This window comes from Lepidochelys kempii, chromosome 5 (genome assembly GCF_965140285.1).
Source record: "Lepidochelys kempii isolate rLepKem1 chromosome 5, rLepKem1.hap1, whole genome shotgun sequence".
Lineage (NCBI taxonomy): Eukaryota > Metazoa > Chordata > Testudines > Cheloniidae > Lepidochelys > Lepidochelys kempii.
In genome coordinates, this window is record NC_136384.1 from 30,674,384 (window position 1) to 30,692,768 (window position 18,385).

Consider the following 18,385-nt stretch of genomic DNA (forward strand, 5'->3'; position numbering starts at 1 on the left):
GTATACCATTTTATACTTTATTCTTTTTATTGTATTCTAATTCTTTAGAAATTGATATTCTATTGGTAAGTATAACTCTTAGTTAACTGGAATTTTTGACTAACCGGCACCCCCTGTTCCTCCAACATGTTGGATTACAAAGTTTTTACTGTAGTTAACACACAAATTTGACATGAAGCCAGGACCCTACACTAGAAATGGGTTAACAAGATAAACAGGTAAAACCGTACATCACTATTTCAGAGGGATACCAAGAGGGGAACAAGGATGGCACAACAGGATCAGGACCATGACTGGAACAGGAACGGAAGAGGACCACAACCAGGAACACCACAGACTGGATGATGAGGATCAGGAACAACGATACCAGATCAGGAACTCTCAAACAGGTATGTTGATCTTCTTTCTTGATGTTATTCTGCAGACACTGGGCTGCCTCTGGGATGCCCTGTGAAGCATGCCGGCCTTTTATGCTCTCCTGTTACTAGGCAGGCTATTTCCCACTCTTACTAAAAAAGGGTGGCAACTGACGAACAAGAAGGGTGTCAAACATGAAGGGCAAACAAAATGGCAAAAGCCAAAAACAAACCTTATAATCCCCTCCTTGTTGACTGTGATAACTTAGTTATTACAGTGGACAACACTTAGTTTCCTGTTAGACCATTGGCATGACAGTTTACCTGAGCATCCGTAGGTATGGCTGCTCACAGTTCCCAGTGGCCACGGGTTGCCATTCCCAGCCAATGGGAGCTCCGGGAAATGGTACGGGCCAGGCCACCACTTCCTGCAGCTCCCATTGGATGGGAACAGCGAACCACGACCACTGGGAGCTGCGAGCAGCCCTACCTGCGGACGCTCAGGTAAACAAAGCATTTCGCGGCCTGCCAGGGGCTTACCCTGAACAAGCTGCGAACAAAGTTTGGGAACCCCAGTCTACTCCAAATGGTTGGAGGCAGAGTCCAGGCTCAAGCTGACTAAATGCATAGATGCAGAAAACTAGCACACTATTAATGTAGAGAACCAACACTGGAGGAATGTGCTTGATGTCTGATCTCAATTACACTCTTGCAAAGAATAACATGGCTTTCCAGGGCTTGTCAGATAAGTTATTCACAGAACATAATGGTAATTTCCTTGGTTTGGTAGAGCTCCTTGGAAATACGATGTTATGCATGAGCACACACATTGAGTAGTTCATAAAGAAGCTATGAACCATTACTGCAGCAAAACAATTCAAAACAAATTGATTGGTCCCTATGGGAAGGAGGAAGGTGCTTGATAACATATTGATGCGGCTCAGCAAAGCTAATAACTATGCTGTAATAACAGACTACACTCCCGATATTGGTCACAATGAAAAGATGTCATTTACAGTACGATTTGTTGACGACGAGGATGGCCGTATCCAAGTAAAGGAAAACTTTATCGGTTTCCGGTCTATGGACGACTCTACTGGAAAAGGCCTAACACAACTGTTTCTGAACATTTTGAATGAGAACAAAATAAAGCTTCAGGACTGCTGCAGCCAAGGCTATGACAATGGTGCAAACATGAAGGAAAGAAACAGTGGCTTCCAGGCAACAATCCTTGCACTGAATCCAAGAGCTTTCTTCATGCCTTGTGGCTGCCATTCCCTCAACCTGGTTGTGTCAGATGCAGAGTCATCTTCTTTAGATTCAGTCTCTCTTTGGAATACTGCAAAGGATAAATGTCCTGTTTTCAGCATCAACTATCATGTGGAAGATCCTCACGGACAATGTTACAAATCTGACCGTGAAGCCACTAAATGACACTTGCTGGGTGAGCTGCATTGACAGCATAAGCCCAATGAGGTACCAAGTGACTGAGGTTTACAATGCCCTGATGAACCTGGCACTAAAGCTGAAGCTGGAATCCGACATGAGGCATAAAGCCTGGCAAACCAGATCATTGACTTCAAATTTCTGGTCTCAGTTGTGGTTTGGCACAATATCCTGTTACAAGTAAACATTGCAAGCAAGGCATTACAAACTCAGTCGATGGACATTGTGACTACTACTACTTTGATGAGAAGCTGCCTTGATTTTGTAGTGGCCTACAGAGACAGATTTGAAGATGCCATCACTGCTGCCAAAGAAATGGTGGAAAACTTAGGAGTTGAGCCTGTCTTCAAGGATACTCGTATTCCTTGGAAGAAGAGACAGTTTGGTTATAAGGGCAGAGCTAAGGTGATGGGAAGCTTGGAAAAAAAATTCGAGAGGGAGGTTTTTTGCTTGCTCATTGACGCTGCTTGAGTGTCCATCCAATCCAAGAAAAGTTCAGAGAAATGAAGCACCACAAAAACAGCTGGGTTATTTTTAATGAGCTTAGTAGGATGCCGGTGAATAAGAAAACATTCTTGATCTATTGTACAGACCTTCACCGGATGCTGACACCTGGGGGATGTTCAGAAATTGATGAAAAAGATCTTTATATTGAATTGGACAACATCCATCATGTTTTGCAATATGGGAAGCACTCTTCACTCCAAGTTCTCCAATTCATTCATGATGCAGAGCTGAAGGACACTTTTTCTAATGTGTGGATAGCTTTAAAGATTCTGCTCATGCAAAACATATCTTGGTTTGATGATGGCTGATAAGAGACTGACATCACTTGAAAATGCCATTGGCCAGTCTTTGGATCTCTGACACCGTGCTTCAGTTCATGAGGGCAAAGGTGAGAAAAGCAACTATTTGAACTAAACAACTAGGGTTAACATTCTAAGGCTGTCACCTATGCTAACACTATGTAATACTGATCTACCCAATATTGGTGCACAGTTTAATTTCTAGATGTTAGTACACTTCAGTTATTTTTAAAATTAAAAAGTTTCTATAAGCTTAGAGAAAATGATTTATTTGCTTATGTATGGCATGAATAAATAGAAATTTACAGCTACCAACATGCAAATTTATTGTCTTATATGACAAGGATAAATTATGCACACAAATTGTGCATCAGTCATTGAAAATTTTAACTAATGAAGTGGAAGGGAGAGGTGGGCATCAAAGACGCTCCCCGCCTGGGGTACCATTTGGTCTAGGGCCATCCCTGCATAAAATGGGCTCTGCTACCCTGGAAGAAATAAACTTTGCCTGGCTAGTGCAGTGTGATTCACCCCACATGTTCAAAAATCATCAGCCAGGCTCCCAGACACATCTGAGATTTAAAAAACTCATCAAGAATGTGGACTTATTTTACTTGTCACCCAGCTTTGGAGGCATTCGGGTGTGTATCAGTCACATTTTTAAGCTTTTCTCTGCAACTCTGAGGGCCAAAAACGTAGTTCTTTTTTTAATAGACTCAGAGTCTCATATCATCATGTGCCCCCAGGAACAAATGCTGCAAGAGTTGGCAGCACTGTAGCTGCACATCCCAGGAAGCTCCTAGCTGTAGACGCCTCACTCCAAAGGTGTGGCTCTGTGTCATCCTCTAGTAGCTGCACTACATAAGACGTTTATAACTGCTGCTAAGGCTTCATCTGCATGGAAAAGTTTTTTCAATATTATCTAAGGTGTGAATTTAACCAGTATAGTTATATTGGTATAACCAACCCATGGTGAAACTATTACTTTAGTATTAGGCCTGGCCTACAAACAGATTTTCATAGACTCACAAAAGCATAGAAATGTAGGGCTGGAAGGCACCTTTAGAGGTCATTTCATCCAGCCTCTTGCACTGAGACAGCACCAAGTAATCCTAGATCATTCTTGACAGGTGTTTATCCAACCTGTTCTTAAACTCTTATGACAAGGATTCCACAACCTCCCTTGAAAGCCTGTTCCAGTACTTACCTATCCATATAGTTAGAAAGTTTTTCCTAATTTCTGACCAAAATCTCCCTTGCTTCAGTGGATATAAAGAACAAGTAATCACAGTCCTCTTTATAAAAGTCCTCTTAATGTATCTGAAGACTGTTGTCAGATGCCTCCTCCCCCTCCAGTCTTTATTTCTCAAAATTAAACATGCCCAGTTTTTTTAAAACTTTTCCTCATAGGTCAGGTTTACTAAACCTTTTATCATTTTGATTGCTCTCCTCTGGACTCTCTTCAATTTGTCCACATCCATATTAAAGTGTGGTGCCCAGAACTGGAATCAGTACTCCTGCTAAGTCCTCCCCAGTACCAAGTATAGCAGGACAATTACTTCTGATGTTTTACATGCAACACTGTTGTTAATACACCAGAGGATTACTTTAGCCTTTTTAGAAACTGCATCACATTGTTGGTTCATATTCCATTTTTGATCCACTGTAACCCCCCAGATCCTTTTCAGCAGTACTGCTGCCTACCCAATTATTCCCCATTTTCTATATGGGTATTTGATTTTTTTTCTTCCTAACTGTAGTATGTTGCACTTCTCTTTATTGAATTTAACCTTGTTGATTTCAGACCAATTCTCCTATTTGTCGTGGTTGTTTAGAATTTTAATCCTGTACTCCAAAGTATTTCCGACCCCTTCCAGTTTGGTGTCATCCACAAATTTGTATACGCCTACTCTTCACTCCATTATCCACGTCATTAATGAAAATACTGACTAGCACAAGATCCAGGACCTCTGCCAGACCCCACTAGATATATCTTTCCAGTTTTACAGCAAACCTTGGACAACTACTTTGAGTACTGTCTTTCAACCAGTTCTACACCCACCTTATAGTAAATTGACTATATTTCCTAGTTTGCTTATAAGAATATCATGTGGGGCTGTGTCAAAAGTCTTAGTAAACTAAAGATGTATCACATCTACAGCTTCCCTCCCCCTAACCGCATCCTGTAGGCCAGTAATCCTGTCCAAAAAGGAAATTAGAGTGGCTTGGCATAATTTCTTTGTGACAAATCCATGTTGGCTGTTTGTTAGCCTATTATCCTTTAGGTACTTACAAACTGATTGCTTAATAATTTGTTCCAGTGTCTTTTGAGGTATTCAAGTTAGGATGATTGTCTATAATTTCCTGAGTCCTCTTTTTTCCCCTGGGTCCTTTTTTGCCCCCTTTTAACTATAAGTACTATATTTGCCCTTCTCAAGATCCCTGGTAATTCACCTGTCCTCCATGAGTTCTCAAAGATAATAGCTAATGGTCATAGGGACCAACTTCTGCTGGTGCCGGTGGGTGCTCGACTCCACTCTGCTCCCGCCCCCATTCCAACCGTTTCCCCAAAGTCCCACCCCAACACCATCCCCTCCCTGCCCCTATTCCAACCCCTTCCCGAAATCCCCGCCCCGCCTCTTCCCCTGAGTGCACCGTGTCCCTGGTTCTCCTCCCAGCGCTTGCCCCTGCAAAGTAGCTGTTTCATGGCATAACAGGAGCGGGAACGCGGTGTGCTCAGGGGAGGAGGTGGAGGTGAGGTGCGGCGGGGAGGGGAGCTTGGCTGCTGGTGGGTGCAGAGCACCCAGTGGAGCACCCACAGAGTCGGCGCCTAGGCTAATGGTTCTAAGATTGTTTCAGCTGGTTCCTTAAGCTCCCTAGGGTGAATTTCATCAGGACCTCTAACTTGAGTACATCTAATTTATCTAAATGTTTTTTAACCTATTCTTTCCCTATTGTGGCTTGCATTCCTTCTCCCCTTTAACATTACTTGTCTTAAGTATCTGATAGCAATTTACCTTTTTAGCAAAGACTGAAGCAAAATAGGCCTTACATACCTCCGTTTTCTTGATGTCATTGAGCATTAGCTCTTTTCCCTGCTAAATAAAGGACCTACGTTTTCCTTCATTGTCCTCTTGCTCCCAATATATTTATAGAACGTCTTCTTTCTGTAATTCATTTTGTGGCTTACCCTTAGCAAAAATATGTACGGACAAATCGCAATTCTTTTGTACTCCTCCTTAGCAATTTGTCATGTTTCCACCATTTGTAGGATTCCTTTTTGATTTTCACTTCATTAAAGAGCTCCTGATGGAGCCATATTGGCTTTTTTAATTCTTCCTATCTTTCTGTCACATTGGGATAGTTATTTCACTTTGAATATTGTCTCTTGGAGATACTGCCTGATCTCCTGAATTTTTCCCCTGAAGATTTTCTTCCCATGTGACCTTTCTTACTATTTCTGAGTTTGTTAATGTCTGCTTTTTTGAATTCCATTGTCCTTATTCTGCTGCTTTCACTTGTTCCTTTCTTTAGGATCATAAAATCTATCATTTCACGATCTCTTTCATCCAAATTGCTTTCCACTTTCAAACTCACAACCAATTTCTCCCTGATCAGACTCAAGTCCGAAATAGCTGTCCCCCTAATTATTTCTTTCACCTTCTGAAACAAGAAGTTGTTCCTAATATATTCCAAAAATTTACTGGAGATTTTGTGTTTTGCTGTATTACTTTTCCAACAGATGTCTGGGCAGTTAACAGCCCGGTGGTGAGGTGGGACTCATCACTCTGGTGACTCCTGCTGGCTGCCATGGGAATTAGCTTTGCTCACCAGGGCACCCTCCTCTGGTGGTGCCTCGCTGCTATCACTTTCGCTCCAGGACCCGCACCAATTCCAGGAATGCGGCATCCTCTTCAGTGACACTGCTATCCAGCTGTGCCACACTGTGTTCTCCCCTTCTGGGGGACTTGCAATCTCCATCCAGCCACTACCTCAGTGGCAATTACAGTCCTTTGTCCTGGGGCCACTTTCTATGTGGCTCCAGCACCCTTTTCTGTCCTTACTTCAGGGCCTCAGCCTGTAGGCCCTAGCAGCCTGCCAGGAGCTCTCTAGATCCCCCGGTACATGCTTGTAGCACTGAAGTGTCCCAGGCACTGGGGGCTTCTTCTTCTAAGAGCCTAATTTTCTCCCCTCAAGCTCCAGTCAGCGACTGAACTCTGCTCTGCAGCCCTTTTTATACGAGCCTGCCTGGCCCAGATTGGGTACTCCTCTCAGCCCCTTTTAAATTGGCTGCCTCTGGCACAACCTCCTTAGGGGAGTTTTTAAACCCTTTTCTGCCAGTGAGGGGCAGCTGCCCCATCACAAGCCCCCATTACTACCAGCTTTTGTGTTTCAGATATTGCTGTTAGTTGTTGTACCTCATCCACCTCCTTCTTCTGATTCAGTGGTCTCTAGTAGACCACTACTATGACCCCTTTGCCCCCCACCCCTCCTCTTTACCTAGAGACTTTCAACTCATTTGCCCCTCAACCCCTTCTAGCCCCATTACTCATCTTCTTGCTCCTAATAGGTTAGCTATCCTGTTGTAAAATGCTAATGGAGAAAAGGCTCTGTAGTTTTTTATCATGAGGTCAACTACACAAGGTCAGCTATAGGACAGGGTATAGTGCTGACCTTGTGTAGTTGACCTCATGGTAAAAAAACTACAGTATCTTGTCTCCATAAAAATTTTACAGCAGGATAGCTAATCCACACTCATTGTCCCATTGTAAAAAAAAAATAAAAAAGCCCTTTTTGCAGTGAAGACATAGCTGCTGAGAGCAACATGTGAGACTCTGCCTATGTAAGCTCCAAAACTGTCAAAACTTGGTCCCCCCAAAAACAATGAGATTGGCCTAAAAATCATGAGTTTTTTTAAAAGTTGAAGTTTCTCTTTATTTGCCTTCTAGCTTTTGACCCGTTAGGGTACACAGCCAGAAGCCTCATTCTCTCAGGTGTTATGTGGGGATTAGATGACTCAGGGCATTGTTTATGGACTTTAGAGCTTTTCGCCTCTCAGTCACCCATGTGAATCCTGCCCATCATTGCAGGGATTAAAAATTATCCCCATCAAATGGATGTTTGATAGACCCTACTTGAGCTGAGTTGGATCCCAGTTTCAGCTCTCACATCATAAACTCACTGCTACATTTTGCACTAGATTGCAAGTTTTTCAGGGCAGGGACTTTTTCTTATTGTGTCTGTACAGGGTCTAGCACAATGGGCCCCAATCTTTGTTGGGGCCCTACCAAGATTTCTCACAGCAGGACCTAATACCATAGGCGCTGACTCTGTGGGTGCTCTGGGGCTGGAAAACCCACTGGAGAAAACAGCAGCTCCCCCCACCACTCCTAATGTCTCCCGCCCGCTGGCGGACCCTGCAGATCAGCACCTCCCACCCGCTGCAATCAGCTGTTTCATGACAGGCAGGAGCAAGGGCACAGCATGCTCAGGGAAGGGGTGGAACTGGGTAGGAAGGGGGTGGAACAAAGGTGGGGCATGGGTGGGGCCTTGGGGGAAGAGGTGGACTCGGGGCAGAGCTGGCAGTCAAGCACCCCCCCGGCACTTTGAAAACTTGGTGCCTGTGCCCACTATAACCATACAGGCTATAAACGTGAGAATTAGCAACACTGTAATTGTCACACACAATTTAGAGACAGGTGGGAGGGAGGGGTTTCAAAAATGAGACAGGCCAAAACACGATTTAATCCTTTTAAAATAATCTCATGATTTTTTTTTTTTTGGGAGGGGGGGTCTGAACTTTTGAGGTTGCTATTTTCAGTACTGTTACTAGACTTCTGAGTACTACTATTGAGCATGATCCAGTTGTTCTGATTTAGGGTTAGGGCTTCCCTCATTAAAAATCTCCTTACAAATCACATTCACCTTCACTCACATCCACTTTATATTTAACATTTTAAAATTTGAAATTAATGCTATGAATGCATTAATTAATTTGCCCTGACCGGGAAAACCGAGAAGTCTGCTGCTTGCCAGGGGCTAAGATTCGTGATGTGACGGAGAGACTGCCGAGACTCATCAAGCCCTCGGATCGCTACCCCTTCCTGCTTCTCCACGTGGGCACCAATGATACTGCCAAGAATGACCTTGAGCGGATCACTGCGGACTATGTGGCTCTAGGAAGAAGAATAAAGGAGTTGGAGGCGCAAGTGGTGTTCTCGTCCATCCTCCCCGTGGAAGGAAAAGGCCTAGGTAGGGAGCATCGAATCGTGGAAGTCAACGAATGGCTACGCAGATGGTGTCGGAGAGAAGGCTTTGGTTTCTTTGACCATGGGATGGTGTTCCATGAAGGAGGAGTGCTGGGTAGAGACGGGCTCCATCTTACGAAGAGAGGGAAGAGCATCTTTGCCAGCAGGCTGGCTAACCTAGTGAGGAGGGCTTTAAACTAGGTTCACCGGGGGAAGGAGACCAAAGCCCTGAGGTAAGTGGGAAAGCAGGATACCGGGAGGAAGCACAGGCAGGAATGTCTGTGAGGGGAGGGCTCCGGCCTCATACTGGCAATGAGGGGCGATCAACAGGTTATCTCAAGTGCTTATATACAAATGCACAAAGCCTTGGAAACAAGCAGGGAGAACTGGAGGTCCTGGTGATGTCAAGGAACTATGACGTGATCGGAATAACAGAGACTTGGTGGGATAACTCATATGACTGGAGTACTGTCATGGATGGTTATAAACTGTTCAGGAAGGACAGGCAGGGCAGAAAAGGTGGGGGAGTAGCACTGTATGTAAGGGAGCAGTATGACTGCTCAGAGCTCCGGTACGAAACTGCAGAAAAACCTGAGTGTCTCTGGATTAAGTTTAGAAGTGTGTGCAACAAGAGTGATGTAGTGGTGGGAGTCGGCTATCGACCACCGGACCAGGGGGATGAGGTGGATGAGGCTTTCTTCCGGCAGCTCACGGAAGCTACTAGATCGCATGCCCTGATTCTCATGGGTGACTTTAATTTTCCTGATATCTGCTGGGAGAGCAATACAGCGGTGCATAGACAATCCAGGAAGTTTTTGGAAAGCGTAGGGGACAATTTCCTGGCGCAAGTGCTAGAGGAGCCAACTAGGGGGGGTGCTTTTCTTGACCTGCTGCTCACAAACCGGGTAGAATTAGTGGGGGAAGCAAAAGTGGATGGGAATCTGGGAGGCAGTGACCATGAGTTGGTTGAGTTCAGGATCCTGACGCAGGGAACAAAGGTAAGCAGCAGGATACGGACCCTGGACTTCAGGAAAGCAGACTTCGACTCCCTCAGGGAACGGATGGCCAGGATCCCCTGGGGGACTAACTTGAAGGGGAAAGGAGTCCAGGAGAGCTGGCTGTATTTCAAGGAATCCCTGTTGAGGTTACAGGGACAAACCATCCCGATGAGTCGAAAGAATAGTAAATATGGCAGGCGACCAACTTGGCTTAATGGTGAAATCCTAGCGGATCTTAAACATAAAAAAGAAGCTTACAAGAAGTGGAAGGTTGGACATATGACCAGGGAAGAGTATAAAAATATTGCTCGGGCATGTAGGAATGTTATCAGGAGGGCCAAATCGCACCTGGAGCTGCAGCTAGCCAGAGATGTCAAGAGTAACAAGAAGGGTTTCTTCAGGTATGTTGGCAACAAGAAGAAAGCCAAGGAATGTGTGGGCCCCTTACTGAATGAGGGAGGCAACCTAGTGACAGAGGATGTGGAAAAAGCTAATGTACTCAATGCTTTTTTTGCCTCTGTTTTCACTAACAAGGTCAGCTCCCAGACTGCTGCGCTGGGCATCACAAAATGCAGAAGAGATGGCCAGCCCTCTGTGGAGATAGAGGCGGTTAGGGACTATTTAGAAAAGCTGGACGTGCACAAGTCCATGGGGCCGGACGAGTTGCATCCGAGAGTGCTGAAGGAATTGGCGGCTGTGATTGCAGAGCCACTGGCCATTATCTTTGAAAACTCGTGGCGAACCGGGGAAGTCCCGGATGACTGGAAAAAGGCTAATGTAGTGCCAATCTTTAAAAAAGGGAAGAAGGAAGATCCTGGGAACTACAGGCCAGTCAGCCTCACCTCAGTCCCTGGAAAAATCATGGAGCAGGTCCTCAAAGAATCAATCCTGAAGCACTTGCATGAGAGGAAAGTGATCAGGAACAGCCAGCATGGATTCACCAAGGGAAGGTCATGCCTGACTAATCTAATCGCCTTTTATGATGAGATTACTGGTTCTGTGGATGAAGGGAAAGCAGTGGATGTATTGTTTCTTGACTTTAGCAAAGCTTTTGACACGGTCTCCCATAGTATTCTTGTCAGCAAGTTAAGGAAGTATGGGCTGGATGAATGCACTATAAGGTGGGTAGAAAGCTGGCTAAATTGTCGGGCTCAACGGGTAGTGATCAATGGCTCCATGTCTAGTTGGCAGCCGGTATCAAGTGGAGTGCCCCAAGGGTCGGTCCTGGGGCCGGTTTTATTCAATATCTTCATAAATGATCTGGAGGATGGTGTGGATTGCACTCTCAGCAAATTTGCGGATGATACTAAACTGGGAGGAGTGGTAGATACGCTGGAGGGGAGGGATAGGATACAGAAGGACCTAGACCAATTGGAAGATTGGGCCAAAAGGAATCTGATGAGGTTCAATAAGGATAAGTGCAGGGTCCTGCACTTAGGACGGAAGAACCCAATGCACAGCTACAGACTAGGGACCGAATGGCTAGGCAGCAGTTCTGCAGAAAAGGACCTAGGGGTGACAGTGGACGAGAAGCTGGATATGAGTCAGCAGTGTGCCCTTGTTGCCAAGAAGGCCAATGGCATTTTGGGATGTATAAGTAGGGGCATAGCGAGCAGATCGAGGGACGTGATCGTTCCCCTCTATTCGACATTGGTGAGGCCTCATCTGGAGTACTGTGTGCAGTTTTGGGCCCCACACTTCAAGAAGGATGTGGATAAATTGGAGAGAGTCCAGCGAAGGGCAACAAAAATGATTAGGGGTCTGGAACACATGAGTTATGAGGAGAGGCTGAGGGAGCTGGGATTGTTTAGCCTGCAGAAGAGAAGAATGAGGGGGGATTTGATAGCTGCTTTCAACTACCTGAAAGGGGGTTCCAAAGAGGATGGCTCTAGACTGTTCTCAATGGTAGCAGATGACAGAACGAGGAGTAATGGTCTCAAGTTGCAGTGGGGGAGGTTTAGATTGGATATTAGGAAAAACTTTTTCACTAAGAGGGTGGTGAAACACTGGAATGCGTTACCTAGGGAGGTGGTAGAATCTCCTTCCTTAGAGGTTTTTAAGGTCAGGCTTGACAAAGCCCTGGCTGGGATGATTTAACTGGAAATTGGTCCTGCTTCGAGCAGGGGGTTGGACTAGATGACCTTCTGGGGTCCCTTCCAACCCTGATATTCTATGATTCTATGATTCTAATGCTGTCTTTGGACTTGACATTACTAGGCAGGGGGTTTAAAACAAACAAAAGTAAGTGTGGAACTCATTGCCATAGCACAAAAGGACGCACCACCTCAGGGGCATCTTGCACTCACAGATAGGTTAAAACTTACAAAAATGCCTATTCCACTGTAAAATGCCTAAATTGTACCTGTAAATAATACACTAGAGAGGAATTTTGAGACTACAAAAATGGAAGATAAAATGGGCAAACTGATAAATTGTTCCTTGTGAGCAGTCCTCTGTAAAGCATCATGTTACCTATTTTACTGATATCCTAATAATTAGAATTTATAGTCACTCCTTTTTGTGGTGTATAGGCCACACTAAGATTGTCACACAAAAGAGGATCTTTTGCTACAGCACACACATTTCAAGAACTAATAAAATGTACTATTTATGCAATGCTTTACATGTTCAGACTGCTTCCTGAACAAAACTCAGCTAATTAATTAGTTAAGCAAGATGCCTAAGGCACTTTATACCCCAAACTTTTGCCTTCTTGAATGTGCCTGTCTGCAATCTGCAACACACATATGACAACATATTACACACAGCAAAGGAGATGTAGATACATCTAGCCACCATTAGCCCTAACAATAAGAACAAAGGACACCTCCCCTAGACTCCAGTGGTTTCCAGCTCTGGTGATTTTTAAGACAAATCTCACAATATTTGGAGTTTCTCTTTATGCCTCAGCTGCTGAAATAGGGACACTGCACGAGGCTCTAGCTTTCACTAAAGAAGCGCCTATCCTGCAGGGCTGTCCAGAAAAGCTTGGAAACCAGACCTAGAAACACCACAAGGCAAATAAAAAGACCCCGCCATATCTTAGTTTTAAACACTCTTCCCGGCTTTTGACCTCCCCCCACACGGCTGGCAGCACCAGGACGCGGCCCGCGCCAGCCAGGAGAGCAGCCGGCAGACACTCGCCCCACGGCACAGTGCAGCGTGGGAGCGAGCTTGGCGGAACAGTTACAGGCGCACGCGCCGGTCCATACTGCAGACGTTCTATGAGCGTCATGTGATGAAATCCGCTATTTAGGTACTCTCTAGATCACGTGACGCGCTTTGCCTGCAGCGCTTGAACTAGATTTCTTCCCAGTACTTCCGGGTTGGAGGACGTTCGCTCCGCCCCTTTGGCTGGGCCCTGGCGCGCGCCGGCTCATGCCCGAAGGTCGGCGCAGTGGGAGCAGGGGTCGGAGGGAGCGCAACGTGGAGGCCGGTGGGTGCTATTGTTTCCTATAAGGGGGCTGGGGAGGCGTCTTATTTATTCTTTAGCAAAAGGATGGGTTAATCAGTTGCGATTGCATGCAGAGCTAGGGGATAATCAGCTGCTTTTTACCCTGTCTTTCCGTTGCAATTGCAGCTGGTTTTATCCTTCTACTATATGTAGCAGATGCTTGGCATGCAATGGAGTAAAGGCTGATTTATTCTCTCTGCTCCCCCCTTCTACTGAAATTGCAGCAAGTGCTTGGGGAGCAGGGGAGGGATGAACCAGTAGGTGCTATTCTCTTCTCTTTGGAACTGCAACGGGGGTAAAACAGCTGCTGCCTACTCTATCCCCATTTCACTCAATCACGAGGTGTGGGGTAATACTAAACAAAAACTAAATGAAAGTAGATCCTGGGGCTGGAGACTCAGTATAATTTGCTGATTCGAGAGAACTTGGATGCAAGAAGGTTTTCAGGGGGAAAAAACTTGAACAAAAGGAAGTTTCTATCTTTTACAATAGCAGGACAGTGCTGAGGTATAAACAATGCATGAGAAAATCCCAGCAGTGGTAGTTCAGTTCTCTATCACATTTCAAGATGGGTTTTTACAGTGCAGGCCGGTAGAGTGAGTTAAACGTGGTGATCAAGAAAAAATTTTGGAAAAATCAAGTCTGAAGAATGAAACTTGCAGGAAGCAAGGATTCAGTTTCTGTTACTTCACTGTCGTAACGAGGGATAATGTATTGAGTTTGAGGCAACAATAGAGGACAGATCTACAGTAGTAATGGGAGAGATGACCTTGTGCTACCTAGACACAATGTGGCTTTCATGGAAACATAGTTTTTGTAAAGGTTTAGGGGCGGGGCTGTAGAACGGAGAAGGAAGCTGTGAGACTAAGTGAAAAGAAGCTTGCTGCGTGGATGTATGCATGTGTTTTATGTGGAGGGAAAGGAAGATGCAGTGAGTCTGCCTGATGTCATGCTTGCACGGCTGTAGCATTTTTAATTCAACGTTGTAGATCACTTCTTTCCTGTAGGTGTTAGCTCTAAGTTATATATAGACAAATGAAGAGCTGATCGTACCAGCAATTCCCAGTGAAGTAATGGAAATTACATGTGCTAAATAGTTCTTCGATTCAAGGCATTTGGCACAGAATGTAAATATAGATGGACAAAATGAGGCTCAAAGAGCTTTAATGACTTGGCCAAGGTCAAAAAGGTCATTTATGGCACGAGAAATAAAACTCTGAACTGCTGACTTCCACTCTTGTGCTCCAGTCATCAGATCATGCTGCTTTCATAATGTGCATGTCTTTTCGATTGGCTGGAAGATAGGCGCAGGCTAGGTAGTTAAACGCGCAGAAGTTCTAGGCGAGGAATTTCAAATTATTTCAGTGCTGTTTCAATGAGTGGACTTGGAGACTCCAAGGAGAGAGTGACTGACGAGGTGACGGGCGGTGGCCAATCAGACAGGCCTTGGGGTAAGGCATGAATAGTATTGCTCAATGCAAGCAGCCAATGAGAGCGGCGTCGGGACGCCGGCTGCTTGTGGAGCTTGCCGACGTGGTAGCGCGTTTTTGTGCATTGGTGGGGTTGGGTGAGGATTGTCCTTTAAAGGGGGACCGTTTCGCAGACAAATGTTGCTTGGTAACCTGAGGTGGCACAATTCATGTTTATTTAACCCTACTACGAATGAAGGGGATAGATTTCTTATCCTAAGTGCCTGTCTGAATACGTGGCATGAGGACTTGTAACTTACTGTGCTACAATGTTTTCTATTTATGGTAATTCCTTTAGAAACCATAGCTGCCTACTGAACGCTGTGTGGTGACTGGGTACTTCGGGCAGGGGAGAGGGGGAAAGGGGCTGGAGTTTTTTCAGCTAGGAGAGCTGTGTGTCTTGCCAAAACAGCGGAATTGTCCTAGCATATCTCAGCCTATTGTTGTGTTTTTTAAAAATTAAAATATTGCATGTGAATCAGTGTACTCCGGTAGTTCATGGCTATTGTTTTATTTTGCCAGTGTTTGGTGTAGGCATTCAGAACTGTACTTGGCGCTAAAGAGGAGACCAACAAATTAGGGTAGTGAACATGACAGATACATCAGAAAGGCACCATTCATGCAAGATGTTGTATGTTACCAGGTTCTCATTGAAGTCATTGGGCCACACAGAGATGCAGAGGTTCATCTGTGTGCAATGCACTGGCCCCAATCCTTCAAAATTAGCAAATGTTTCTGCTAGCTGTGGTTAGAGTCTGACATTGGAACGGCTGATGCCAAAACTTTCAGTAGAAGGAATTGTTATCTTGACTCTCTTAAGACCTATGCCAAAAGTCTACATGCATCTCTATGCAAGTTGGTTTTTCTCTCTATTTTCTCCTTTTTTAATGTTTTTTATAATTGAAGATTTAGACTTCAGTCTTGATTTATCAGATTTCACAATCTATACTTCTATGGAGTGAACTTCATGTACCCCAGATTTCATAAATCCTGACTAATTGTTTAATTTCAGTAAAATTGACTTAATCCTGAAGGACAGCATCCTGATGACAATAGTGACCTACTTGATAGCTATTGTATAGTGGTGTATACCTTCAAGCTGAACCTTAGGTTCACTAACATAGTCTCTACTTTTTGATAAGCAATACAAATGTCTGAATTAAGTAATAATTGCATCTTACATGGCAACAGGAAAAGGTAATGTAAAATATTTTATTACAGTCAATTGACTTTATCAGTCTATAGTTAAAATGGATGTAAAAGCAAGTGTGATTTATTGTTGTTAGATTTCTCTGGAGGTGGGGGTCACTGACATCAGTTCTCACTAGTTGGATCAACATTTGTTTATAACACTTAAAGGTTTAGTTTTAATGGTCAAATATCAATTTATATTGAGGGCTGTAAATGCCTCTTATATTTAAGAGGAAGCATGGCAGTTGATGAAGCATGTGACTGAGTAGGGAAATGGATCTCATACCCACAGTGTCATTGATTTAGTGTGGCTTTTGTCAAGTCACGTACACTTTTTCTGTTTCTCTGTAAAAGGGGACCTGTATCTATCCTGCCTATTTGAGTATTATAACTTTGAACTAGTGCTAATAAAATGCTGTGTACATTGACGGTACTGTTATTCCTGCCATCAATCTGTCTATTTTTGATGGTGGTTCAGACTTTTTAGGAAAAAGTGGCCTTTGTTTTCTACTTGGAGGGGACAGATGGGCATTTTGTGTGGTTTTTGTCAATTGAAATAAGCATCTGACTCTACACAGTTCATCTCTCTAGTACCATTAATTGTTAATGCCTCTGTTTGTGATTTCTGTGCACAGCAAGGCTGCAGCAGGGATTTCACACGTGGCAGTCCTTGCTGTTAGATCCCAGGCAACATGGCGAGCCTCCTGCGTACAGCAGTTATCAGCTGCTCAAATCCTCTCTTCAACAATGTGATGTCACGAAAAGTGCAGACTGTGAAGATGCCATGCTTGCGAATGTTCCAAACCCATCAGGTACTCTGGTGTCAGGCACCTGTAAAACCAGGTAAATTAATTTAATAAAACAATTTTGTAGAGCAACTAGGTTTTCCTTTCTAAACATGGAGATTAAACTTCCTAAGTCAGTATATTTTGAAAAGGTACTGCTTAGATGAAAATGTACAAAACTCGCCCCTGAATCATTTGAGTTAATTCTAGTGCATTAGAAACTGTACAACTTTACATTTGTTTCACAGACCACTGTGTAACAGAGTTTCTCCTTAACCACCTCCTCTCCCAATTCCCAACACCTTGGGGCCAAATTATGCTCCTGAGTATATGTTCAGAGCTCCTACTGAGTATGGCCTTGATTTAGGAAAGTACTTCTGCATATGCTTAGGTTCCATTGCTATCCAAGGCCTAGTTTACACTTAAATTTTGCTTGCATAGCTGTGGGGAAAAAACCTCACCTCTAACAGATGTATGTATCCTATGCCCTAGGATAGATGATGTTATTCCAACAAGTGTTCTTTTGAGAGTATATCTTATTTAATTCAGGGAATAGTATAAAATATGACATCAAAATAACTCTTGCTGACATAAACTGTGTCTGCATTTAGGGGATTTGCTGGTGTAGCTATATAGGCAAACCCGTTCAACTATAGATGAAGTTTAAGAGACTAAAGCACATATTTAAATGCTTCCCCGAATCTGGATGCGTCCCTGGGCCTAATGGGAATTTAGTGTATTAAAATCTGAAGACAGAATTTAGCCTTTGGCCATAAAAAGACTTTGCTGGTAGTCCACAGACGACACAGACTGCAGTTTGACAGCTTCTTTGATAGTCAGTAGTAATTGTTTCTACAGATTAGGATGGACATCTTCATGTGATACTTGATGTTATGCCTTAAAGTATTTACTAACTACACAGTACTTCTGTCTTCAGAACTATCAATCCACGTGAAATATCATGTGTGTGTGACACTTACTGTTATGCCATCCAGTATTTAACACTGAAAGTAACCAAACTTAATAACCCTGCTAGTTGATGATTCAATTGGACCACTTTTTTGTTTTTGATAATCTGAGCATTGGGATTCAATAAACAAAAAAGGCAAATGAAGGGTAAATTTCTGAACAAAATGTCATGTTCTTCTCTGTTATTGACTAGGTATACTTTTATTTCTGTTGAATACTTTCTTTTGGGTTGGGGATTCTATAAATAAATTCATCAGCATATGAACTAAATTACTAAATTTCACTGTAACCTCAGAATCACAATTTCTAAAAATAAAATTAGTAAATTACTGTGATGTAAATCTATATTTGATTAAACATTATTTAGCATTCAGAATCAGCTTGTTATAAAGAAGAAGATAATTTGAAAAATGTTAGTACATTTGTTTAGCTATTTAGGCTTGTAGGTGCTACCTCAGATTATATCCCCATATCTCACTTTGTATTGCAGAAGAGGCTTAGCCTTTATTTAAAAAAAAAATAAAAAGGGAAACTTTGTGCTGATTCCCTTTTTCCATTTGAGATTAAATAGTCCGAGCAAAATGGGGAAGAGATTTACCACTGAGAAATCATTCATTGGAAGATATTTATACTTACATCTATTTAAAGATTGTTTCCACATTG

General features: G+C 43.6%; 1 protein-coding gene across 7 annotated transcripts in view; it reads left to right on the forward strand.

Annotated features, from left to right (window-relative positions):
* NNT (nicotinamide nucleotide transhydrogenase) overlaps window positions 1–18,385 on the forward strand; it is a 92,901-nt gene that overhangs the window by 3,126 nt on the left and 71,390 nt on the right. For 2 of the 7 annotated variants that reach the window (XM_073343880.2, XM_073343879.2), the window contains exons 2-3: window positions 244–389; window positions 16,604–16,811. In XM_073343880.2, coding sequence (XP_073199981.1) covers window positions 290–389; window positions 16,604–16,811 — 308 coding nt within the window. In that variant the 5' untranslated portion in view covers window positions 244–289. Of the gene's footprint in view, window positions 1–243; window positions 390–13,188; window positions 13,291–16,603; window positions 16,812–18,385 lie in introns of those variants that run through there. The other 5 variants (XM_073343884.2, XM_073343881.2, XM_073343882.2 and 2 more) reach the window with 5 other exon arrangements.